This window comes from Bos indicus x Bos taurus, chromosome 29 (assembly GCF_003369695.1).
Source record: "Bos indicus x Bos taurus breed Angus x Brahman F1 hybrid chromosome 29, Bos_hybrid_MaternalHap_v2.0, whole genome shotgun sequence".
NCBI lineage: Eukaryota > Metazoa > Chordata > Mammalia > Artiodactyla > Bovidae > Bos > Bos indicus x Bos taurus.
Genome location: NC_040104.1, coordinates 7,560,773 through 7,587,030, shown reverse-complemented (window position 1 = coordinate 7,587,030; position 26,258 = coordinate 7,560,773). Strand labels below are relative to the sequence as shown.

Below are 26,258 nucleotides of genomic sequence, written 5' to 3'. Positions count from 1 at the left end.
CCCGTTCAGGACCACATCATGCAGGATCATGTTTCTGATTGTCTGTTAATCTCACATGTATTCCTATGAGGTATGCCCGGATGCAGGCAAGGTGCTGACTGCAAGTTTGGCTGCAAACCCGGAGGAATATGGCATTAGGAGAGCATGGGGGCACTCCAATGGAACACGGGCTTCACATTGACAAACATGAAATATTCTCTCCGATTTCTATTCTCAGGAATGTTGGGCAATTGGGGCCTTGGGGTGGAGGTTGAGGAGAAAGGGGTCTTCTCTCAAGGGCACGGAGACCTCAGGCTCAGGTGTCACTGCTCAGAGAAAGCTGTGATGGCCCCAAAGCAGCCCCAACCCCTGGAATTGCCTGGACACCTCCCTTTCTCTCTACCTCACCACCTTTCCATGAGGAAACGTATTCATAGTACCTCCAAAACAGACCCCTGAATCCAATCTCTTGCCGGCTCCCCCATTGCTTCTGCCCTGGCCGCAGACCACCATCACAGCCACTTGAATACCTCCCCGCAGCTGGCCTCTCTGCCCCCGCCCCATCCCTTCCACTTCCCCTTCCTGCCTGTCCTTCACCAGCAGCCCAATAATGCAACTGAAATTGAAGTAGACCATGTCTCTCCCCTGCTCCACACCCTGCAATGGCCCACACCGCTGCTCCCTCCTCCAGTTGGCTTCCTCTCGATGGGCTCAGACATCGCCTACACAGTGAGCCCGCCCTGACTGGCTCGGTGACCACTGTCGTCTGCCCCACCTGCCCAGCGTTCCCGGTGCCCCTTCCCTAGCCCAACCTTCTCTTTCACTCATCACCTTCTGACACACCAAGCAATTAACTTGTCTGTCTGGGCAGGTATCTCTGGCTGTTTTGTTCCCTCATGTTATCTTAAAGGCTTAGAACTATGCGTGGTACAGAGTAGGCAGTGAATGAGATATGAATGAGCAGACAAGTCAGGGAAGAGCATTAGAGAGCCCTGGGTCTCCAGTTCTCTCTCCCCATTTCCAAAGGGCCCCAAAGAATGTACAGTTCCCAAACACCCCCTACCTGCCCCTCCAGGTCTCCTCCAGCTCTTAGTTTCCCACCAGCCCAAGGATCAGTCCTGATGGTGCTTCTCCTCTCCCACAGCTGCCAAAGCAGAACGCATCCCCCACCACCACTTACTCGTGGGTGGGAGCAGAACCTCCGACCTCCTCCCCCTGGAACTATCCTGGGCTCTTTGGGCTGCCCCCAAAGACCTTCCCGAGCCCTGGTCCCTCACGATGGCTAAGCTGTAATCCTAGTTTTGCAGCTTGTTCTCTCCTGAGTGATGCTGGGCAATCCCTCCGTGGGCCTTTACTGTTTGCAAAAGTCAGGGACCAGCCCAGCAGATAGCTGAGTCCCAGGCTTCTTTGCTGTAAAGGCCATCAGGCTGCCTGTCTCTTCAGAATGGGCCCCAGTCTGTCCCCTAAGCCTACCACACTCCCCCAGCTCAAGGGAGACCACTCCCCAGAGCCTTACAGAAGGGCAACCCCACGCCCTGCTAACTCTTCTCCAATTCTCCAGCAAGGTCTACCAGGTTAACCCTCGGCCTGGCAAAGCAGAGCTCAGGTCTTGACATTCTCTAGCTCACAACCTCCAAAATGGCTTCACTGCCTGCCAACACCCCCCTCCGTGCCCCCCCCCCCACATACTTCTACTCCTGGTGTTCATGCCATCCCTGACCCCCACTGGGTGCCACCCCACCTTCCCACCTGCTGTGCTGTTTGCTCAGGCCTTCCCTGGTGTCCTAACCATGCTCCTGCAGCTCTCACTACCTGGAATGCTTTTAGGAATCTCTTCCAGCTCCCCTCCTCGCCGGACCTGGGTTCGTCGCTTCACCACCACCACCACACATACTGCCAGACATCAGCTTTGTTATTGAACCTGCTGATCCTGTTTTCTCATGAAATGGAAATCTGATGCTCACCTCTTAATGTCTGAGAAAGATTATAGCACTTAGAAAAGGATCTGGCACGTTTTCTATGCTCCACAAATAGCAGCTACCATTATTCTTATCAGCACTCACAGGGTCGTCCCTGAGGTTGATGTGAGGAAACACACATGAAAGGGCGTAGCACGCAGTAGGTGCTCAGGAATTGAGGACCTTGTTCTTCCTGCTTTTGACATTTTATAGCTCTTATGGCATTTCTGTCACCTTATGGGGCTTTAAGGGCTTCCCAGGTGGCGCAACTTGGGACTTCCCTGGCAGTTCAGTGGTAAAGATTCTGCCTTCCTATGCAGAGGGTATGGATTCAATCCCTAGTTAGGGAACTATATCCAGCATGCCACAGGGTGCAGCCAACATTTTTAAAATAAATAAATAAACACAACATTGTAAATCAACTATACTTCAATTTTAAAAAAATTTTAATGCAAAAACAAAAAAAACATGCATCTTTCTCAGTGTTCTCTCTCCTCTCTCCCTCCACGCCCCCCCCCCCCCACCCCAGTGAAACCATAACATAACCTTTCCGAGGGCAGGAGCCTTGTTTCACCGAGGTCTCCACGCCCTGCCCCAGCCCAAGCCCGACACCACAGTAAGCACTCAACATACTGAACTGTGTTTGCACTTTACCCCAGCCAGTTTAGGGAAGACACCAAGCCATTGTGTCCCATCCCAGAGCCGGGAACCTGGAGGCGGGTGCCGCTTCCCACTGTTCACATCTGAACTTCCCTGAGTCCTTAGGTCATGTTGGGAAGGAAGACAAGATATAATGGGCCAATCGTGGGGCAACCTGGGTCCTGGAGGCTAGGCAGAGAGCTGTTTCAATTATTGAGACTTGGATTGTGTTAGGCTGGAGCTGCTTTCCAACACGCTGCAATCAGGGCAGGTGAGCCCTCTACCCTCCACCCCTCACCCCACCTCCTGATCACCCAGCCCATTGCTGTCATTTGGAACAATCTCTGGCTTCTCTGTCTCAGGAAGGCGATCCATGGACCTGTTTTTTCTGAGATCTACACGCCAGGCACACACATGCTGGCCTTGCCAGGACACGTTGGTGACATGACCCTGGGGATAGGTGCTTTCACACCTGCCTCCTCTGGGCCCCAACCCCTCTACCCAGCCTGGGAATGCCGCAAGGTGTCCCAGGATGTGTGTCTAAGATAGTGAAGGCTCATGTGACTGCTCCCTGGATTAACAAGAGTGCCCAGCCTGGATTCCTGACACGTAATCTGAGGATCTTTGGAGGTCATCGAATCCAATGTCTTCGTCTGACAGAAGGGGTAACTGGGGACCCGAGGGGAAAGGACTTGTCTGGAATAGTCAAGACAGGTACCCCAGTTCCTGACCACTGTGGGGAACTGACCACCTCATCCCCACTCCCGGCCTCGAGGCACTGCGGTACAGCAGGTTGCCAGCATCACCTTTACCCAGCACCCAGCACAGTGTGGCTCCGGGACACGTCCCCACGAAGCATCTCCCTTTCAGAAGTGAGGGGACTAGCCCAAAGTCACACGCGTGTGAGCGCCAGAGCTCGCGCCCCCATTCCCTATTTCCTTGAACCTTCGCCACCTTCTGCTACAGGCCAACAGACGGGGCCTGTGTGTGGGGATCACGGGCCCCCCAATAACTCTGGTAGGTGGCGGGGCAGTTTCTTCAGTCGGCCACCAGGAGCCTTAGGCGGGCGGCCGGGATAAACGCGAGCCTGCAAGGGGCGTGCGCGCGCGGGCGGGAGGCAGGGCGCGTGCGCGGCGGCCCCGGGCTCCGATTGGCTCGCGCGGCCCGAAGAGGCGGGGCCGTGCGCGCCGCGCTTCCTCCGCCCCGACTTCCGCGTCGCAGCCCCGGGAACCCGGGCGCGGGCGGGATCCTGCGTCTCCGCTGGCGGTGAGGTCGGAGCGGCACCTGGGGGCCCGGGTCAGGGCAGGAACCTGGACTGAGGCAGCGGGCGCTGCGTTCCTGCGAGGTGAGAGAGCGGCGACGCCCTGCACGGGCCTCCGCCCCGGACAGGGGTGTTGCAGTGTCGTGCCTGGGCATCTCGGCGAGCCGAGCTTGACCCTTCTCCTGACCACCACGGCCCCGATCTAAAGTTGACTGAGGAACCCGCCCCCCGCAGTCCCTCACCCCGCTAGTCTGCACACCTGTGCCTTCAGCCCTGGTGTTCACCTTCGTAGATAGCTCTGAACCCCTTCCTTGCTCAGTGACAGCTTGAAGGGCTTCCCAGCACCCCCATCCTTGGACCCTCCAGGAACAACGTTTTCTCTTTTCTTATGCAGATGGACGCGCCGGAAGACAGTACCGGGCAGCCCGGCCCAGCTGATCGGTCCCATCGAAGCAGTGTGTCCTCCGTGGGAGCCCGAGGTGGGTCCCTGACCCCAGTCCCCACCCCGCCGTAACTTCCTAGGGTTCCAGCCCTGAGGAAGTGGCCCTGGCTCATCATCTCTGTCATTGAAGAGAATTTTATTTATTAATTAACAAGTAAGGTCTGTTGGGATGTGGAAAAGTGACAAGTCAGTCCGAGGACCTGGGCTCTGTCACACTAGGCTACTTGCAGAGTTGGGTACTCACTTGTAAATCTTCCTCACTTGTAAAACCTTAGGTAGCTGTGAAATTCACATAAAATCTCATGAATGAAAAGTGACATATTCACTTTCTCTGTTATTTACATTTTGTAGGAAGAAAATTGGGCCCTAGAGAGGTTAAGTACAGGACACTGGAGCCTTTACTGCCCTAGACGTCCCTCTGAATTTCAGCCTCCTGGCGTGCTGCAGACCATGGTGTCGCAAAGAGTCGATACGACTGAGCTGAACTGACTGAACTGAACATTATTTTATGATCTCTCAAGAAAGTGACTGTTAGAGCCTAACAGACTGGGGATCCAAAAAGCACCTTCATTTGTGTTAGTAATAAACTATACCTATGTGTTTCGCAGGCTTCACCTCATTTGATAAACAGAAGCTCTGGGTGGGGTAGAGGGTGATGGGTAGTGGGGGATAGGAATTAGCCCTACTTGGTGCCTGAGGCGTGTGATGCACTGACTTGCTGAAGCCAGTCAGCCAGCCGGAGGCCAGGCAGGATTGGAGTCCTCAGGGCTTCTTCACAGTGCCTGTGGTTCCAGTGATGGAGATTTGAATCTAGCTGCCCTTCCAAGGGTCTCCTTTGGGCTCCAGGCTCCAAACAGGCATCCATAGGCTGTCACCAGGGAACACTCAGCTTTCAGGGTTGTACCTCAGCTGGCCTGTTTAAGACTTAAGTCCTTCTGAAAGGCCATTGTGTTGAGTCCTGAGGCCTGAAGAATCCTAAGGAGGCTGAGCCCTGAAACTTGCTATTCCGCGGGGTGGCCTTGGGATTCCTCTGTCCCCACGTTAGCTTGGGCCAGAGAGAGGTAGTGGCTTGTTTAAGGTAATAGCTTGTCACCAGCTCTCTTCCTCCTTGCTTGATTTACTAACTGCTGTAACCTCAGGATGGGTTCAGTCTCTCTGCCCCAGTCCCACCTGTGGAATGTTCTCTTTCAGGGGAGAAGCACAGCAGAGTCCTTGGGGCTGCAGGGGGAGTGTGTTGCCAGTGAAGCAGCCAGCCCCAGTTTGAAACTTTGGAGGTTTAGGGTGGGACAAGGCTGATTCCTGGGCCAGAGTTGCAGTCTTCCTGGGTGGTTTGAAGGTCTCCAGCAAGTCCTAACAGACTTAAAAAAAAAATTATGCATTTATTTCAGCTGCACTGTGGCTTAGTTGCCATGTGCAGGATCTTTAGTTGCTGCATGTGAACTCTTAGTTGAGGTACGTGGTATCTAGCTCCCTGACCAGGGATTGAACCTGGGGCCTCTGCGTTGACAGCATGGAGCTAACAAGCACTCTTCACAGTGTCCTTCGGGGATGCTGGGGCTCTGCCTCTGGAGTGTAGCCTTGGTCACCCCAAGGGTTACAGGGTCCAACCCTAGCAGGGGAATGGAAGATGCTTAGATGGCACGCCTGTGCCAGCTGGCTCAGCTGACCTTGTCCGGCCCTCATTGCAGCAGCCGACGTGCTGGTGTACCTGGCGGATGATTCGATGGTGCCCCTGGCCGTGGAGAACCTGCCCTCACTCAGCGCCCACGAGCTGCATCGGGCCATCCGCGAGGTCCTACAGCTTCCAGACATCGCCCTGGACGCCTTTGCACTCTGGCTTGTCTCCCCTCTGCTGGGTAAGGCTTGGCACTGAGAAGCCCAGGTCGGGGGGCTGGAAGGGCACAGGCAGGGGAGGAGGGGGCAGCTTCTAGAACCTCTGGCCACTCTACATCAGGGAAAGGTGGGACTCACATGTGTCCTGGAGCCACCCATGCCTTCCAGGACCCAGAGCCTTGGAATGATGCCTGGCTTCTCTGCCCCCGTCTCCTTTCTTGATGCTGGTGGCAGAGAAGAGGCCGTGCCTGCCCCTTACCTCAGGGCTGCTGGAGCCTGATCATCAGGAGGAGTGGGATGGGGGACAGAGAGGGAGCTGTGCACGTTCACAGAGCACATGGTCCATGCCACAACCTGAGCTGGCATTTTGCAAGTAGAATTTCACCTTATCCTCATGGCCCAGCCTGGTCATACTGATGAGGAAATTGAGGTTTGGAGCAGCGGGGGCATTGAGTGGTGGGACAGAGATTGGAACAGAAGCCTGGGTGGGCCCTCAACCAGCCTCTTTGAACTGCACCCTGCTCTTTGGAGGCTGGGAGGAAGGTGGGACCTGCCCCAGGACGCAGCCACCCCAAGGGTGAGACTTTAAAGAGCGCGGATGATGAGTGGGAACCCAGCTTCTCTGCAGGGACCCTCCAGCCCTGCCCGGTTTCTGATCACCTTGTCCTGCTTTTTCAGGCTGAGATCCCAAGGTGGGAGTGTAGCAAGAGTGAGGGCAGTGGGGGCTCTCCAGCCCTCAGGCCTGGGGGATGTGCGGCGGGCTTGCAGAGAGCCCCCTGGGGCCTCTGAACAGGGCCACTAGCCTGCTGACTTGGTTGGGAAAGGGGCCAGTGAGAGGATGCTCCAACTGGTGCCAGGGCCAGGCTTGTTCTGGGATTAGATACTCTCCCTTGTAGAGAAACAGGGGCAGAAGGGTGTGCCTGGTCCCTGGGCCCCCAGGAGTTTGTGCCTCTGCCCTGGAGGGAAGATATGCTGGCTTGGTGGGAAGGGGAATGCCTGTCTCCCCACCCCCACCCACCGGTGGGAGCTTCCTGCCCAGCTGTTGCTCTCGCCCACCCTCTTCCTGCTGACCAGTCTCTCTCTGCCGCTCCCCACCCGGCTCAGCCGCCCCACCTTCACCCTCTGGCTATTGGGCAGGACTGCGGGCCCCTCTGCTTGTGTCTCTGGAAATCTGGGGGTGGTGGTTTCATGTGGCCCCTGCCCGGCCTTCAGCTCCTGTCCCTGCAGTCGGCCAGCTGACTTCCTCCCCCACTCCCTCCTCGTCGCATTCCATCTGCCCCCTCACAAGAACATGAATGGGCTGCCTGTGTGGCCAGTGGGTTATGCTGGGCACCACCCCGGCCAGGGGGCCCCAGCACGGGGTCAGCGCCCACTCTGTTCCCAGGCTGGGTTCAGGAAGGCTGAAAGGCCACTTCAGCTTTGATGCGGGCCCTCAGGACTCTTGGCCCCAGTCCGCCCCCAGAGTGGGTGTGGTGGTGACCCACGCCCCAGGGCTGTGAGGCAGGGAGGGGTGCTGCCTGCTGGAGCCACCCTTCAAGCTGGATGTTTGGGAGGGTTTGACCTTCAGAGTGCCATTGTTACTCTGCGTGGAACAGGGCTCCAGGGACAGTCCGTCTCGCTGAGGGGACAACCTCTAGGCAGGAAGGCCCCATCTGGAAGTGTGGGACCAGGGTCCCATACTGATAACGGGAGTCCTCTGAGCTGCCGGGGCTTGGGGTAAGGCCATCTGGAGCCCAGAGCCCCCAGGGGACATGCTTGGGTGGGGGCTGGCAAGGGAGAGGCCCAGGCAGGGCCTGGAGCAGGGAGAACAGCTCCCTGGGCCTCTGAGCCTGTCACCAGCTTTGGGCTCTGCTTTCCAGGTAGTGCCAGGGGCAGCAGGACCTCCACCCCCAGCACCTTCCGTCTGCCTCAGCCTCTCGGCTATAGCCCACCCTGGGCACTGTAGGGAACAGTCAGGCTGGCTGCCTGGAACCTGACCCCCTCTCACTTGCTGTTTGACTTTGGACAAACAGCTTAACCTCTCTGAGCCTCAGTTTTCCCTGTGGATGAAGTGAGAGTAGGGTTATTCCAGGGCAGGTGCTGTAAAGCACTTGACATGGTTCGGTGAACGTTGGCCCTGAGCGCATTGCTGCTGTGAGCGTGGGCAGTTGCGCTGCTCACCGCTTCACGGCTGCTTTCCCTCTCCTCTCGCAGAGGTGCAGCTGAAGCCCAAGCACCAGCCCTACAAGCTGGGCCGCCAGTGGCAGGAGCTGCTGCTGCGATTCACTGATGCCCCGGACGACGACGTGGCCATGGGTCAGTGCTGCTGCCTGTGTGTCCTTGGCTTGGGGGCCCACCTGGGTCTGGGGTGTGACCTCCTGGCCCATCCAGACCTCCCCTGGCAGGTGGAGCTGCGCTCGCTGAGGGCAGGGCCGGCATCTCCCCCAGGGGAGGGGAGCCCAGGATAGGGTGGGCTGAGGGGAACAGTGAGCACCTCGAGATAAGCCACACATCTCTGGACGGCTCTGGGGTTTCCTGAGCGGTGGTGGAGAAGACTCCCCCAAGACTAAGGAGACTGGGTCACTCAGTGGGGAAGGCAGGGTGGCTGTGCAAGGCGGCTGGTGACCCCCTCCTCTCTCCCCAGATGAGCCTTCCCTACAGTTCCGGAGAAACGTGTTTTTCCCCAAACGGCGGGAGCTCCAGGTGAGTCAGGGAGCCCCAGGCGGTACTACCTCCCCAGGGTATCCAGCCTTTCCTTGGCCCTTGGCCCCTGGACACGGGTGTCCCTCTGGACTGAGCCATTCCTCCCTGCCACACCGGCTCGCAGATCCATGACAAGGAGGTCCTGCGGCTGCTCTACGAGGAGGCCAAGGGCAACGTGCTGGCCTCCCGGTACCCCTGCGACGTGGAGGACTGCGAGGCCCTGGGTGCCCTGGTGTGCCGCGTGCAGCTCGGGCCCTACCAGCCTGGCCAGCCCACCGCCTGCGCCCTGAGGTGAGAGCCCATGGAGGGGAGCCCCTGGTCTCGGAATCCTGGTTCCAAGTGGTCTTGCCAGGTCCTGGAGTCAGGAGGCCCTGATGCTGTGTGACCTTGAGTGAGTCACCCCACCTCTCTGGACCTCCTCTTCCTCATCTGCTCTAGGCTGAGGGGCCTGGGCAGTGGGAGACAGGTGAAGTGATACCCGTGAGAGGACCCCTACTTGTGCACAAGGGTGGAGCCCAGCCCCCGTCTGAGGTCAGAGGGAGCTGGGCTTGTTCTCTTGGAAGTCATCGCCGGGGACTGACCGCATTCTGAGTCCCAGTTGCCACCGATTGTCCTGTTTAGTCCTGAACTCCAGGGAAGAGGCCCCATTTCCTGACACTGCAGCATGCTGGTCCGTGCTTCCCAGCTGTCTTTCAAGAAACTGTGCTCTTTGATTGGCAGGGCCTGGGATTGTGACAATTGAGTCTACCCGGGTAGTAGACCAGGCCTGCCTCTGACCTCTGTAGACAAATCCTGAGGTTTAGCAATAATTACAATGAGGAAGTACTTGAAACACAGCCTGTCCTAGACTCAGGGTTCCCCCCACACCAGCCCTTCGGTGTATGGCTGTGTTGCGGGGGGAAGGATGTGCAGAGGTTGGGCCCTGTGCCTGGTGACTAACAGCTGGGGCCTAGCAGGGCCACCTAAGCTCAGCGGAGCCTGAACGCGCCCAGCTGAGCTGGCTTGAGGCTGGCAGCCATAGAAATCCCGGCTCTTGTGATGGCATGTCTGGTCCTGTTGCGGGTGACAGCAGATCCAGCTCAGACTGTTTGGACTTGAGGGACTTTGTCAGGACATGGACGGGCCCAGGGTGACTGAGGGCTTCCCAGGTGGCTTGATGGGTAAAGAATCCACCTGCAGTGCAGGAGATGATGGAGACCCGGGTTTGATCGCTGAGTCAGGAAGATCCCCTGGAGAAGGAAATGGCAACCCACTCCAGTATTCTTGCTTGGAGAGTCCCATGGACAGAGGAGCCTGGCGGGTTACAATCCACGGGGTCACAAAAGGTCGAACACAACTGAGACAGTGGAGGGTGACTGAGGTTCAGGGGCTCTGATTGGGTCCCTCCCACCCACCAGACCCGGTCCTCGCTCTCCTTGGCCAGCCCTTTGTCCTCTGGACCAGCTTGCACTCAGGCAAGCTCTTGCCTCATAGTGGCCAGGTGGCCACAGTGGTTGCACGTTGGCAAGAAGAGACCTCATCCCTCACGTGACCAGAGTCCTGAGACTCATGATGACGGCTAGGCCCAGGCCCACCCCAAGGAGACAGCGTGGCCAGGACACTGATTGGCTGAGGTCCAGATCCTCCCTTGGACCCGCCATGAGCCTGCACAGACCCCATGGACTGAGGGTAGGAGGCCAGATTTCCAAACGACAAGGGGGAGCTGTGGTTGGAAGCAGAGATGTGGGTGGCCCTGAGAAGTGGAGGGGCAGCCCCCTGGACGCCCCTCCTCCTGCTGCTCTACGGCCAGGCCTCTCCCCGCATTATGTTCCTTTCTGTGTCAGGGCCGCAGGGCTGGCCACCCCCTCCGTGGCCTGGAGTCTTGCTCCTCCAAAAGCCTCCTTCCCTCTTCAGTGAAAATGACAACCTCAACTGTGTGTGTTCGGCCCCTGCCATGTGCCAAGCACGTGTCAGCACCCATCTATATGAGTAGGGATCCCTGTCATTGAAACATGGGGAAACGGGCTTGGAGAGGCGCTCATGCCCTGAGCCCCAGCTGCGGTCCACTGGAAGGGGCGGCGCCCAGCCACAGTCGGAGGGCTGCCTGAGGGGGAGACACGGTGCTGTCACGCCAGGATTCGTGAGTCTGTGTGATTGAAAATGCCCTTTCCTTCATGAGCCTGTGCTGGTGGTGATTTTTTTTAACATCTGTGTTCAGCAGAACAGAACATTGCCAGCTCTAGGTCATTTGCACTATCTTTTGATTGTAAAATTGCTGGCTTAGGAATCCAAAGCTTCCTGACTTGATGACACAGACTTGATCCCGAGACCCTCTGGTCACAGTCTGGTTCTGGGGTGGGCCTGGTTTCAGCTCTCATCTTGTCTCCTGGCTTTGCCTTCTGGCCTCTCACCAACCAGGCGCGCTGCAGGGATAGGGGCAGTGGGCTCTCTGGGGGCTTGTGTCCAGGCGCCCCCCATGCTCCCCACACCCCAGGACCGTGTCATCTTCCCAGCCCGCAGGCACGGAGCCGTCCTCAGCCCAGCCCCATCTCCCTTCCTCCACAGGGAGAAGCTGGACTCCTTCCTCCCTGCCCACCTCTGCAAGCGGGGCCACGGGCTTTTCGCTGCTCTCCGGGGCCGTGGGGCCAAGGCCGGGACGGGCGAGCAGGGCCTGCTGAATGCCTACCGCCGGGTGCAGGAGGCGGCCGGCAGTGACGGCGAGCGCGAGGCCTCCCTGAGCCCCCACTACCGCGCCTACCTCCTCAAGTGCCACGAGCTGCCCTTCTACGGGTGAGCAGCTCCCAAGTGCGGCCACAGCCCTGGGCGCTGTGTCCCTCCCCGGCCTGTGAACCCATCTCCAATCCCACTGAGCTCTGTCCTCACTCGAGGTGCGTCTAGATGCCAGCGCCTCAGGCTCCGCGGTCCCGGGCTGGACACTCTTCCTCCCGTTCCCCTGTCACGAGCTCAGACACCGGGCAGGTCCTCTCCTCTCTCCTGCTACAGTCACGTGGCCCGTGGACCTGCCACCTCCCCTTCCGCCAGCTCTTGTTCACATAGGCACTTGTAGCCCTTAGCTCTTGGGTTCCTACTGGGTGCCAGCACCCTTGAGGTGCTAGAGACCCCTCGGTGAGCAAAAGAGACCACCTTCCTGCCCGTGAAGAGGCTGTTCTAGGGGCAAGAGAGACAGCAAACAGTAGAATCAGAGAACAGACCGTGGGCAGGCAGGATGAGCTGTGAGGACAGTGGCCACACTCCAGAGAGTGCCGAGGCTCAGGCCGAGGGCGGTGCTGCTCCCCTCCTGGGGCTTCAGGATTTAACTAAGGCTCTGGCTTTGCCAGAGACCTGGGTTTGATCCCTAGGTTGGGAAGATCCCCTGGAGGAGGGCATGGCAACCCACTCCAGTGTTCTTGCCTGGAGAATATCATGGACAGAGGAGCTTGGCGGGCTACAGTCCATAGGGTCTCAAAGAGTTGAACACGACTGAGCGATTAACACCTTTGCTTTCACTGGCTTAGCCAGGGGTGAGGGCCCAGGGCAGCCGGAGTGCGACAGGCCACGAGGGGGCCGGAGGGAGAGGGTGGCAGCTCAGTGCCTGCGTGTCCCAAGGCCCCTGCCCCTTTCCCTTTGTCAGCGTCGAGTCCTGAAGTGGCTTCCCTGCCTGAGCAGCCCGTCGGGGGACGGTGGGCAGCCTCAGCCCCCAGGCTCTCCCAGCCTCCGCCCCCAGGCTCTCCCAGCCTCCAGCAGCTTCAGCTCCCATCTCTGAGCTCTCGGGCTCCTGGCCATTCCTGGAACATCACTCACTCTGTCTGACACCTGTGTTCATGCTCTGCCTTCTGCCCATGGTGCCCAGCTCGCTCTGAGCCACCCAGTTCCCCTCCTGTCCTATCTATTCCAGCCCTCCTATCCTGCCCGATCAGCTCAGAGGCCACCACCTCCACAAAGCCTCTCTCTTGCCCACCTCCTCTGTTCCTCCCTCCCTGGGATGGGTTTCCACTTAACCTTTAGTCACCCAAACAGCGTAAGCATCTCAGGTGCCTGGGACAGGGCCTGGCCGGTGCACTCACTGGTGGTTGAACCCCGACCCTGGCCTTGTTCTTGGTGCTGGAGGGGACAGACTAACCCCAGCTTCCCGCCCCAGGTGTGCCTTCTTCCACGGCGAGATTGACAAGCCGGCCCAGGGCTTTCTGCACCGGGGCGGGCGCAAGCCAGTGTCTGTGGCCATCAGCCTGGATGGCGTGCATGTCATCGACTGCAGAGAGAAGGTACGTCCTGCTCCTCCAGGGGGCACCTGGAGCGGGAGCCTCAGTGGAGAGGCGGGCAGTGGGGTCCTTACCCAGGCCTTCCTGGTTCCCTGGGGCCTGTGGTTGGCCTCGGGGCAGGGTGGGCAGCCTTTCTGGCCGCTCTCTCTCAGATGTCTCTGGGGCTTCCACTGTCATTCTGGGGGCTTTGCTGAGCCTGCTGTGGGTCAGCTTTCCTGCCCAGCCTGCAGGGCATGGAGGTGACCGGGGGAAGGGGCTGCAGCTGGTGGAGAGCGCTTGGCAGGGCCTGGCTGCTCTGCCCGACCAGGGGCTGCACACTGGTGGTTTTCTGGAAAAACCCCACGATTGGGAGCCCTCCTGGCTGTCGGAGTCTTGCTCTGCCTCCTGCTTTTGGCGCTGGCTGTCTCCGCTGGTTGTCTCAGCCTGTGTAGAAGTGGTGTCAGCAGCCCGCCCTGGGGGCTTCTATGCACCTGAGCGGGAGTCCCTCCCATGCCAGCAGACAAGTTTTGGGGGGACTTCTGGTGGTTCCCAGAGATGGACCCCAGCTCTTCCTGGGCACCTGCTCCCCAACATGCCGGGTCCAGCTGCACCTCCTGCCGAGATGCCACCCAGCTGATCTCTGGGGAAGGAGGGTCTCCCCTGCCCCCCATCCCAGCTCTCAGGGGCTTGTCCCACTGATGAGAAGGGCTGTGGGTTAGGGGGTCTCAGTTCCTGGACCACAGCCCTCCTTGAGGGTCTGATGGAAGCGGGGATTCCTCTCCAGAGAGAAGCTCATACGTGAGTTTCAGCTCAGCCTTGGTGGTAAATATTAGCCTGGCCAGGTGTCCCCTCCTAGTGATGCCCTCGGGGATGGGGCAGGGCAGTGGGCCTCAGCCCAGAGGAGTCCAAGCTCTGTCTCCCGCTGGCCAGCACGTCCTGCTGGGCCTGCGCTTCCAGGAGCTGTCCTGGGACCATACCTCCCCCGAGGAGGAGGAGTCTGTGCTGTGGCTGGAGTTCGACGGCGACAACGAGGGCACACCGGTCAACAAACTCCTCAAGATCTATTCCAAGCAGGTAGGGGTGGGTGCTGCCTGCATCCCGGGGATGGGCGTGGAGAGGGTGGACTTAGGGGCCTCAGGTTATTGGAGGTCTCAGCCTGGCTAGCAAAGAGGTGAGAGGGCTGCTGAGGGCCTGGACACCACGGAGCTGACTGCTGCCGACCAGGAGCCACCCTTGAGGGTTGGGAAGGCCTAGCCAGGTGGTGGGGCAGCTGGGGCAGTGGTTGGTGGGGGGCTGCCCAGCGCTGTGTGACCAGCGTGCCTTTGTTTCACTCTTGTGTGCTCAGCACCCTGTCTTCCCACCCCAAACTCCACCCCTGCCCCTTCTCCTCCCACCTTGGTCACGGCCGAGGGCCCTTCCAGGACTGTGTGCCTCGGTGCTGCCCTGCCCAAGCACAGAGATACGCTCCAGGGACTCCCCATCGGTGAAAGCACACGGCCCTTCCTGCCGCCGCCTTGAGCCTCTCAACCCTCCTGGCCACTCTGCTCCCTCTGCCCCCGCTTATTACTGGCCTAGACTTTTTTTTTTTTGTCACACTGGAGCCTGTGGGATTCTAGTTCCCTGACCAGGGATCAGACTTGGGCCCTGAGTGATGAAAGCAGAGTCCCAACCACTGGAACACCAGGGAATTACCCAGGTCTTTTTTTTTTAATCTAAATGTTCTATTTTATTTCTTTAGCACAGTTTTTTTTTTTTCTAAATCTCAAACATCCTTTTCTTTTTAAAAATATGCTCATTCGGCTACATTGGGTTTTAATTGCGGCACACGTGATCTTTGTCACGTCACGCGGGATCTTTCGTCGCAGCACACGAATCCTCTGGTTGTGGCGTGTGGACTCCGGAGCACACAGCCTCAGTGGTTGCAGTGCACGGGCCTAGTTGCTCTGCAGCATGTGGAATCTTAGTTCCTGACCAGGGATCGAACCTGTGTCCCCTGCATGGCAAGACAGATTCTTAACCACTGGACCACCAGGGAAGTCTCCACTTTATTGAATTACAATATACATACAGAAAAGTGCCCAACTCCTAAGTGTATATGGCTCAACACATTTCCTAAAAGAAACCCGTGAAACAGACTTCCCGGGTGGACAATGGGTGGGAATCTGCCTGCCAGTGTAGGGGACACAGGTTCGGTCCCTGGTCCAGGAAGATTCCACAGGCCGAGGAGCAACCAAAAGCCCTTGTGCCACACTGCTGAGCCCACACTCCGCAACAAGAGAAGCCACCGCGATGAGAAGCCCGTGCCTGGAGAGTAGCTTCCGTTAACCGCAACTAGGGAAAAGTCCAAGCAGCAGCGAAGACCCAGTGCAGCCAAAATTAAATAAATTATATATTTAAAAAAGAAACCCATGTAACACCTTTCAGATTAAGAAGTCCCCTCCTCGATCCCCCTCCCAGCCGTGCCCCCCACCCAGGGACCCCCGCATCCTGACTTGTGTCACCCCAGAGTCTTTGTGCCTGGCTTCGAGCTTTACGGCAGAGGGTCCCCACGGCGCGTTCTGTTCTGCCCAGTCTCGCGCTCAGCCCTGTATCGGGGGCTCCATCCTCGTCCCCACTGTAGGTGCCAGTGCCGTGGTCTCCCACTTGCACTAGGCAGTCCCGCGTATGAATTTGCCCCTCTTGACTTTTCCGTCCCGTTGCTGACAGGCCCTTGGGTGTTCAGTTCTGACTGTGGCAGAAGATGCTGCCTGTATCCTCTGTGCGCACGCCCAGCTTCAGGCCCAGGAGCCGACTGGTCCCTTCAGCCACTCTGGTGGTTGAGGAGGGATATCTCCTCGTGCTTCTTTTCTTTACTTTCTAGTCAACTTTATGAGATATAATTTACAATAAAATGCACCCGTTTTGAGAGGTGAGTTTTAACATGTTCACATACCCACCGCCACCACAGGCAAACTACAGAGCTGCTTGTTTGCTGTCCACGTATCTTCCTAGAAGTGAAACGTCTCTTCACATCTTTTGCCCATTTTTTATGGGCATTATTTCCATCACCCCCAAATCTCCATGTGATTTTAGTTGGCATTCCCCCCACATACACACACACAAATGAGGTTGAGCACCTTTATATATAATGATGCTCAACCTTTATATATATATAGATGGCTCATATATATCTGCCATGTGGATGTCCTGTTTGTTGAAGTCTGCCAATTTTTCTTTGGAGTTTTTTCTCTCTCTTTTTTTTTTTTAACTGTTTTATACATATCTCTTCTGACTTCAGACTCATCTCTTCACTTGCTATCTGATACCTCCTCTTAGCTGTACCTAGAGTTTTGCTTTCTCCAGAATGTCATATAAACACACTTATCTTATTTACCCAGGAGAAAGAGACATATGTCCACACACAGACTTACACTAAGATGTTCATACAGCTTGTGTGTCATAACCAAAGAACTGAAAACCACACGAATGCCTGTCAGCAGGTAGATGAACAAATAGCGACCCAACGCTGCAGCATACACACTCTCTGCAGCCTTTTGAGCCTGGCCACTTTCACTAAGATTCACGCCCCTGAGATGGTCCGCATTTCACAGTGTACCGGTTTTTCCCTTTTGACTGTTGAGTAGTGTTCCACTGGGCGGATACTCTTTACCCACTGAAGGGTATTTCCAGTTTGGGACTTCTGTGAATAAAGCTGCTCTAGACATTTGTGTGCAGGCTGTTGGGTGGCATATGCCTCAGTTCTCTGGTGTGAATACCTAGGAGTGGGGTTACTGGGTTGTATCAGAACAGCCTTACTGGAAGCTACCAAACCGTCTTCCAAAGGGACTGTGCCATCCTGCAGTCCCTCCGGCCGCGTCCGAGTCCAGGGCTCCGCATCCTTGCTCAGCGCTTGGTGGTGTCAGTGTTGTTGGCTGGTTTGCCATTGTAATGACTGCGGTAGTGACGGGTCAGTGTGGCTGTCGCTTGCATTTTCATTGTGACTTATGATGTTGATTATCCTTCTGTGTGTTTATTTGTTATCTGTAGGTCTTTGATGGAATGTCTGTTCAAATCATTTCTCCACTTGGTTAAAATCGGGAAATTTGTAACATAGCCTTATTTATGTGTTTTATTTCTGACCGTGCTGGGTATTCATTGCTTTTTGTGCAGGCTTTCTCTAGTTGCAGCAAGTGGGGGCTACTCCTCATGGCGGGGCTCTGGCTCCTTGTTGCGATGGCCTCTCTTGTTGCAGAGCAACAAGGGCTCCAGGCGCTAGGGGCTGCGGTGGTCGCGGCACAGGCTCGTCGCTGCAGCGCGGGCTTAGTTGCTCTGCAGCACGTGGAGTCTTCCTGGACCAGGGATCGAACCCGTGTCCCCTGCATTGGCAGGCAGGTTCTGATCCCTCGTGTCACCAGGGAAGTTCCTGAACTGGCTTATTTGTTTTCTTAGTGAGCTATAGGAGTTCATTATATGTTCTGCATACCAGTCCCTTATCAGATAAGGGTATCAGATAAATATTTTACAAACGTTTTGTCTAATAACTTGACAAAGTCTATAACTTTGTCTACAACTTTTTATTTTCTTAAAAGTGTCTTTTGAAGAGATGTTTTTAAATCTTCCAGTCCATTTATTTTAAATGACATTTTAAAAATTATTTTATTTATTTATTTTTGGCTTTTCTGGTGGCTCAGACAGTAAAGAATTTGCCTGCAATGCAGGAAACCCAGGTTTGATCCCTGGGTCAGGAAGATCCCCTGGTGAAGGGAATGGCAACCCACTACAGTATTCTTGCCTGGAGAATTCCATGGACAGAGGAGGCTGGCAAGCTACAGTCCATGGGGTCGCAAAGAGTCAAACACACGACTTTGACTTTGTACTGGGTCTTCATTGCTGCACGGGCTTTTCTCTAGTTGTGGCGAGCGGTGGCTACTTCAGAGTTTTGGTATAGAGCTTCTCATTGCGGTAGCTTCCCTTGCTGTGGAGTACGGGCTCTAAGGCGCACAGGCTTCAGTAGTTGGGGCACGTGGGCTCTAGACACAGGCTCAGTAGTTGTGGCACACCAGCTTAGTTGCTCCTTGGCACGTGAGATCTTCCGGGATCAGGGATCGAACCCGTGTCTCCTGCATTGGCAGGGGTATTCTTTACCACTCACCCACCAGGGAAGCCCCTGGTCCATTTATTTTACATCTCCATTTATCTGTCTTTGATTTCTTTCACTAACATTCTGTGGTTTTCAGCATACATATCGTATCTATCTTTTATTAGATTTATCCCCCTCCCTATTTGTTTGGTGCTGCCAGAGATGGTACACCGTTTTTTAATTTCAATTTCCAGTTGTTGGCTGTGGCGTATAGAAACACCGTTGATTTTGTTTTCCTCATATCCTATAACCCTGTGAAACTCACTCGTTGAAAGCAGGTTTTTTGAGGCTCCTTTGGGATTGTCTCCGGGCCGTTCAGCGTTGTCTGTGAAGGGGGCAGTTGTGTTCTAACTTTGCAGGCTGCGTGCCTCTCCCTGGTCTCACCTGGTGAGTCGGGGTGAACAGACATCCTGGGCCTGAGGGGAAAGCCTTCAGTCTTGCTCTAAGTCAGCGTGGTGTTGGCTATGCGTTCTTCATAGATGCCCTTCATCAGGTCAAGGAAGTTCTCTTCCATTTCTAGCTTGCTGAGTCTTATCCTGAATGAATATTTCATTTTGTTGGAGGCAGCTGAGCTGTAATGGCAGCCTCCCCCAACCTCAGGAGCGTCAGGCTGTGTTGGAGGATCTCAGAGGGCGCCCTGGTGTGCTCAGCTCCTTGCAGCTCCCTCAGGGAGGAGAGGAGGGTGTGTGGGGCCCGGACCTCCCATGCAGTTTCCTGCCCTGCTTGCCCTCCTCAGGGCGGCTTGTGTTGCTCTGGAGCAGCCTCGGGTCCCCCCATCGGGCAGGCAGTCACCGACTGCCCCCTTGGCCTCTGACCCTGCTCCCCATTGGGTTCTCATCTTGGGGTCCAAGGCCAGCCTGTGTCTACCCCAGTCCTTGCTGTGTCCTGCTCCCTGAACACACCCTGCCTAGGCGACGCCACCTGCTGGCAACTTTCTGTCTGTGGATCTGCCAGCCCTGGCCGTCCCCGCCCTAAGGTGCCCAGACCCTGCCCTCTAACGTCTGGTCACGTCACCTTTTATGTCAATGTGTGTGATGTTCAAGTCTGTTGAGAAGGCTTGAGGAATGTGTTCAGGGGAACCGCCTACCCCACTCAGCTGACCTCACTATTTAGCAAGCCAGGCTCCCCTGTCCTTCACTCTCTCCTGGACTTTGCTGAGATTCGTGTCCACTGAGTCGGTGATGCTCTCCTACCACCCCATCCTCTACCACCCCCTTCTCCTCCTGCCTTAAGTCTTCCCCAGCATCAGGGTCTTTTCCAATGAGTCAATTCTTCACATCAGGTGGCCAAAGTATTTGAGCTTCAGCTTCAGTATCAGTCCTTCCAATGAATATTCAGGACTGATTTCCTTTAGGATGGACTGGTTTGATCTCCTTGCAGTCCAAGGGACTCTCAAGAGTCTTTTCCAACACCACAGTTCAAAAGCATCAATTCTTTATGGTCCTTCTTTATGATCCAGCTCTCACATCCATACATGACTACTGGAAAAACCATTGCTTTTCAAACTATTCAGACTTTTGTCAGCAAAGTGATGTCTCTGCTTTTTAATACACTGTCTGGGTTTGTCATAGCTTTCCTTCCAAGGAGCAAGCATCTTAATTTCGTGGCTGCTATCACCATCCGTAGTGATTTTGGAGCCCAAGAAAATAAAATCTGTCACTGCTTCCACTTTTTCCCCATCTGTTTGCCATTAAGTGATGGGACCGGATGCCATGATCTTATTTTTTTAATGATGAGTTTCAAGCCAGCTTTTTCACTCTCCTTTCTTTCGGGAAGATCCCCTGGAGGAGGAAATGGCAACCCACTCCAATATTCTTACCCGAGAAATCCCATAGACAGAGGCGCCTAGAGCGCTACAGTCCATGGGGTCGCAAGAGTCAGACACAACCACACAATTAAACAGCAACAATCTGACCCCTGAAGTCAACCCAAATGGGGTGCCTCCCCTGGCCCACAGAGCAGACTCCCCTTCTTCTATTGTGTAAAAGGTATTTGTTTCCTCATCGGCCTCCCCCACCAGCTGGTAGGGCATGTGGGTCTGGATCCTCTCGCTCTGTAGCAGGTAATAGAGAGCCCCCCAGGCCTCACACACCAGCCCCTTCTCCTCCCCAGGCCGAGCTGATGAGCAGCCTCATCGAGTACTGCATCGAGCTGAGCCAGGCTGCAGAGCCCGCCGCCTCCCAGGAGGCCGGCCCCACCTCGGCCTCTGGCTCCTCACCACCCCCTCACCAGCGCCCCCAGCTGCGGAGGCAGGGCAGCGTGGTGTGCAGCCGCATCCAGCATCTCTCCACCATCGACTACGTGGAGGAGGGTGAGTGACCACCTCATGCTGTGCACACACACCTACACGTGTGCACATGCACACCACGGGGAGTTCTGGAAGTGGGAAGCAGTTCCAGATGCAATGAGTTAGCTTCCAGCCGGCAGGACCTGGCGGGGGACAAGGGCTGGGTTTGAGCATCCCATCGTTTGATGGAGAGTTGGAGGCTTCTCTCTGGGGCCCCAGCAGTAAGAGCCCCTCACTGCTGTGTCTGAAAAACTAGAAACTACTGGTTTTTAGTAGTTCTTAGTTACTAAAGCTATGGGTATAGGAAGGACGGATACACACCCTGTGGAATCGGTGCAGCTGGTAAAGATGACATAGGTGCCCTAATGCATGCTTTGCCTGCTGGCTCAGTGGTAAAGAATCCGCCTGCAGTGCAGGAGATGCAGTTTTGATCCCTGGGTCAGGAAGATCCCCTACAGAAGAGAATGACAGCCCATTTCAGTATTCTTGCCTGGAGAATCCCATGGACAGAGGAATCTGGCGGGCTACCGTCCATAGGATCGCAGAGGCAAGACACGACTGAGCGACTAACAAACATACACACGTGATCTGCAGTTGATTGAACTGGTGGGTGAGACGGAACCACCCTATGAAGGGCCAGCGAGAAGTTATACTTGGATTTTCAACTGCACAGAGAGTTGGCATCTCAACCCGCTTGTTATCTAAGGGCCAACTGTATTTGTAGTTCATCAGCTACTATAAACAGCATACCAAATCCTTACCTGGAATCCATAACTGTTTCCTCGAGATAAATTACTGGAAATAGGGTTGCCAGGTCAAAGTGTGCAGCCACTGTACCCCCCCAGTGAGAAGGACGCACGTGCCTCTCCATCCTCACCCATGACAGGTGTTATCACCCTGAGGGTTGTGGGCTCATCAGAGTTGGTGTTCGGATGCTGGTGAAGCAGGGCCGTTTTTCCGTGCAGTTTCTTCATCAGTTCAGTTCAGTTCAGTCGCTAAGTCGTGTCCGACTGTTCGCGACCCCATGAATCACAGCACACCAGGCCTCCCTGTCCATCACCAACTCCCGGAGTTCACCCAGACTCATGTCCATCGAGTCAGTGATGCCATCCAGCCATCTCATCCTCTGTCATCCCCTTCTCCTCCTGCCCCCAATCCTTCCCAGCATCAGGGTCTTTTCCAGTGAGTCAACTCTTCGCATGAGGTGGCCAAAGTACTGGAGTTTCAGCTTTAGCATCATTCCTTCCAAAGAAATCCCAGGGCTGATCTCCTTCAGAATGGACTGGTTGGATCTCCCTGCAGTCCTAGGGACTCTCAAGAGTCTTCTCCAACACCACAGTTCAAAAGCATCAATTCAGCGCTCAGCCTTCTTCACAGTCCAACTCTCACATCCATACATGACCACAGGAAAAACCATAGCCTTGACTAGATGAACCTTTGTTGGCAAAGTAATGTCTCTGCTTTTGAATATGCTATCTAGGTTGGTCATAACTTTCCTTCCAAGAAGTAAGTGTCTTTTAATTTCATGGCTGCAGTCACCATCTGCAGTGATTTTGGAGCCCAAAAAAATAAAGTCTGACACTGTTTCCACTGTTTCCCCATCTATTTGCCATGAAGTGATGGGACCAGATGCCATGATCTTCGTTTTCTGAATGTTGAGCTTTAAGCCAACTTTTTCACTCTCCACTTTCACTTTCATCATGCGTTACCATTTATTTCTGTTGCCTGTTTTTCTTGTCACTTGCTTTTTAACATGAACGTATTATGTTAATACGGTATGTTTGTTAGAATTAATGAACTGACACGATGCAGTAAATTAACTGAAGTCCTTAGTTTTAACCTTACCTAACATCCTCTTTCAGATGCATGGTCCCATCCAGAACACCACACCTCATGTGGCTGTTGTGTCTCCTTAGGCTCCTCTTGGCTGTGACAAGTTTCTCAGACCTTCCTGGTTTTGATGACCTTGAAGTCTTGAGGAGGACTGGTCAGGCATATTGTAGGATGCCCCTTTACTGGAATCTCTCTTCTGTTTTTCTCCTTATTAGACAAGAGTGAAAGGTTTGGGGGAGGAAGGTCACAGAGGTAATGTGCCATTTTTGCCACATCATATCAAAGGTGCATTATCAACATGATTTGTGACTTTTGATGTTGACCTTGATCACCTGGCTTGAAATTTTTAACTTTTAAGAAGTCTTTTTAGGGACTTTCCTGGCAGTCCACTGGTTAGGATTCCAGGCTTCTACTGCCAGGTTCGATCCCAGGTTGGGGAACTAAAATTCCACAAGCACCACCCTCTCCTCCCTCCCCCAGAAAAAGTCTGTCTGTTTCATCAAGGATCATTTTCAGCCAGTGGTATGTATTATAGGTATTTTGTGATGTTGGTCTGTTCTTTCTTCTTTTTGTAATTGAATTATGTGTGTGCTCAGTCATGTCTGACTCTTTGCGACCCCATGTACTACACCCCGCCGGGCTCCTCTGACCATGGAATTTTCCAGGCAAGAATACTGGAGTGGGCTGCCCTTTCCTACTCCAGAACTGAACTACAGTTGACATATTATATATTTGTATATATAGTGATTTTGCCATAGTGATTCAGTATTTTTATACGTTATGAAGTGATCTTCCTGAGTCTGGTCATCTGTCACCATACAGAGTTACTATAGTATTACTGACCATATTCCTTATACTATCCAGGACATCCCTGTGAGTTCTTTTTTAGCTGGACGTTTGTACCCCTCTCCAGTCTCTTTTCGAACAGGTTTAGACACCACAGCAGGCCCACCATCAAATGGAAACCCTGGTGACCTGATATAGGAGACTGGGCACCCCCCCCAACCCCGATCCTCTCACTATGGGAGGGTTGGGGGTCGGGCTGAGGCTCACGAAGCTGGTGGGAGTGAAGAGGGGAGCTCAGCCTGAACAGGCTCCAGAAGGGGCTCCCCTGGGGCCGGGCCCCTCCCCGGGGGGGCACCCTCCTCAGTGCGTCCCTCTTGTTCCCCCAACAGGTGAGACGATCAAGCGGGTGAAACCGAAACGCACCACATCCTTCTTCAGCCGGCAGCTGTCCCTGGGCCAGGGGAGCTACACCGTGGTCCAGCCCGCCGACAGCCTGGAGCAAGGCTGAGGGCCGCCGTGCAGGCGGGAGAGCATGGGGGCATCGTGCTGCCTGAAGGCGCGTGCCGGGGGGAGGGCGGCCTCCGTGTGTGGCCAAGCCGCTGCTGTGCCGGGCTGGGGTGTGCAGAACTGGCTGGGGGCTGCTGCAGGCACCCTCTTGCAGCCTGCCTGCTGTCCCTGGACTCCGGGCTCCGCTGCAGTCTCAGAACCAATCTGACTAGGCCCCAGCCACCCCCTCCCACCCAGGGACTCGCCTTTGTGCCCTCTCAAGACAGAGTATCCCCCGCTCTGAAGTCCCTTGGTTGGCAGGTGGCTGAGCAGTAGGGTTCAGGACACTCCAGAGGAGCATGTGTGTCTTTGGTTTTTTCCCTGGACATTGGTGACCACATCCCCACATTCCAGCTCATGTGGCCAGGCTGGGACATGGCCCTGCGAGGAGAGGGTCGGGGCCTCCACAGTGAGGCCCCCACAGAACCCTCTCCAGTTCGATGGAACTGGAGGGCCCCCTGTGCCCCTCACTCTGGTCTCCTTTGTAAGCAGGAGACTCTGACCAGCAGGAAAGCAAGCCTGCTGATCTTTGGTGATGTCACTGTGCTGGGAGGTGGCTGCCCTGTGGACCCACCAGCCCGCGGGCCCACATTCCACACCCAGAGGAGCTCCCAAACCCCCTTGAGGCTTCCAGTTTCAGTTTTGATCTTTTTTTGATCCGCTTTGGTTCCATGAAGCCTGCAAACTCAGGCTACTCACGAGGGTGCCCCCACCATCTCGGAGCTGCTGGCGCTCCTTCCAGGATGATACTGAGGTTTCATCCAGCCCTAGGCCCATGCACGGGAAGTCCCTGGCAGGGAGGGGTCTGTTCTTTCTCGGGGACCTTGTAGGGCGGTGGATGTGGCCTGGGTGGGGCTCTTCCCATGGCCTCCTGCCTCCTCCCAGAAGAGCTGGCCTCTCAGCCTTGGGCTCTTTCTCAGCGGTCACCCCCCTCACCACCACCACTGGGGCGCTTCCGGGGACTTTCCACAGGAAGGAGGCAGATCCAGCCCGACACAGGGTTTGCTTTGTCTTTCCTTCCCGGTGGAGAATGTGGGGAAGGGAATGTGAACCTCTTGTCTCCGGATGTCAGAGCCCACTCACCTCCTCCTCCCTTTGTTGGCTCTTGAACACTCCAGATGTTTGGGGGGGGGGGCTTGCCCTCCAGCAGTAGGGCCTTTGTTATCTGTCATAATGAATAGGTGTTTCCAGCCTTTGCAAATGTCCCAGCTAGAGGACATCTCATCTCTCCTGGAGACCTCATTGGCTCCCAGCCCCTCCGGCTCCTAGCCCTCTGGTTATCTGCTCCCATGCACTGTTTTGATGCCAAGTGAATTCTTATCTGACAGATTGAGGGGCCTGAGGGACGTGATGGGTGTGTGTGTGTACACAGATTACTTGTTTTGACTCTTCAGCCTCCTCTTCCTGTTTTCTGAGCATCCATTGTGCCTTAACTTTTTCTCTCTGCCCTTGCGGGACAAAGCAGTGTTTCACTAAGTGCCCTTTGAATGTTCCTATCCTTTTGTATCATGTGACTTATTAAAATCAATTTCCAGCAAACTTTGTTATTGTTGTTCTGTTGCTAAGTCGTGGACTGCAGCACTCCAGGCTTCCCTGTCCTTCACTGTCTCCCGGAGTTTGCTCAAACTCATGTCCATTGAGCCGGCGATGCCATCCAACCATCTCATCATGTGACTTATTATTAATAAAATCCATTTCCAGCAAACTGTGGGGTGGTTTATGTTATCAAATAATGAGAGTGTGTTAATTACAGTCTGGGAGTTGATTATAGGCTGCATATTTGTTTTTTGTTAAATATGCATGAAGAAGGACTTACCTGGCAGTCCAGTGGTTAAGACTCCATGCTCCCAATTCAGGGGGCACAGGTTCAGTCCCTAGTTGGGGAACTAAGATCTCAAGTGCTGCAACTGACTCCTGGCACAGCCAAATAAATACTTTTTAAAATAAAAAATCAATTAAAATACTTGATAAAAAGTAAATAAAACAACCCACAGGGAATTGCCAGGTGGTCCAGCGGTTAGGACTCACTGCTATCACTGCTAAAGCCCCGGCTTCAATCCCTGGTGGAGGAATGAAGAAACCACAAGCCATGTGGCATGGCCAAATAAATACAAATAAAACAACCCACATTCATGATCTCACAGTTCTCGAGGTCAGTCTGAACTGAAGTCTCACCAAGCTGAGATCCATGTTGGCAGGGCCACATTCCTTTTGGAAGCTCCAAGGGAGAATAAATCTATTTCCTGGGACCCCTTCCTCCATCCCTAAAGCCAGTGAAGGCCAGTGGGGTCCTCACAGCACTGCTCTCTGCCTTCTCTCTCCATGTTTCTCTCTGGCTTTTCTGCCTTCCTCTTCCTCACGATTACACTGGGCCAAGGCAGATAATCAGTCCTGAATATTCACTGGAAGGACTGATGCTGAAGTTCCAACACTTTGACCACCTGATGGGAAGAACTGATTCATTGGAAAAGACCCTGATGCTGGGAAAGACTGAAGGCGGGAGAAGGGGACAACAGAGGATGAGATGGTTGGATGGCATCACCAACTGGATGGACATGAGTTTGAGCAAGCTCCAGGAGTTGGTGATGGACAGGAAAGCCTGGCGTGCTGTGGTCCATAGGGTCGCAAAAGGGACGGACACGACTGAGCGACTGAACTGAACTGAAGGCAGATAAT

At 55.0% G+C, this 26,258-nt stretch overlaps 1 protein-coding gene across 2 annotated transcripts; it reads left to right on the top strand.

The window, feature by feature from the left end:
• The first annotated feature begins 3,768 nt into the window (after window positions 1–3,768).
• FRMD8 (FERM domain containing 8) lies at window positions 3,769–25,121 on the top strand. Of its 2 annotated transcripts, XM_027531856.1 has the most exons (12): window positions 3,769–3,921; window positions 4,232–4,316; window positions 4,631–4,854; window positions 5,968–6,135; window positions 8,306–8,407; window positions 8,736–8,794; window positions 8,919–9,085; window positions 11,339–11,563; window positions 12,912–13,035; window positions 13,942–14,085; window positions 20,243–20,441; window positions 23,426–25,121. In XM_027531856.1, exons 4-12 carry the CDS (start codon window positions 6,003–6,005, stop codon window positions 23,542–23,544), a joined length of 1,272 nt encoding a protein of 423 aa, XP_027387657.1. In that variant the 5' UTR covers window positions 3,769–3,921; window positions 4,232–4,316; window positions 4,631–4,854; window positions 5,968–6,002; the 3' UTR covers window positions 23,545–25,121. The 2 variants fall into 2 exon arrangements, with proteins under 2 accessions (XP_027387657.1, XP_027387656.1); XM_027531855.1 differs by lacking the exon at window positions 4,631–4,854.
• Window positions 25,122–26,258: the final 1,137 nt, after the last annotated feature.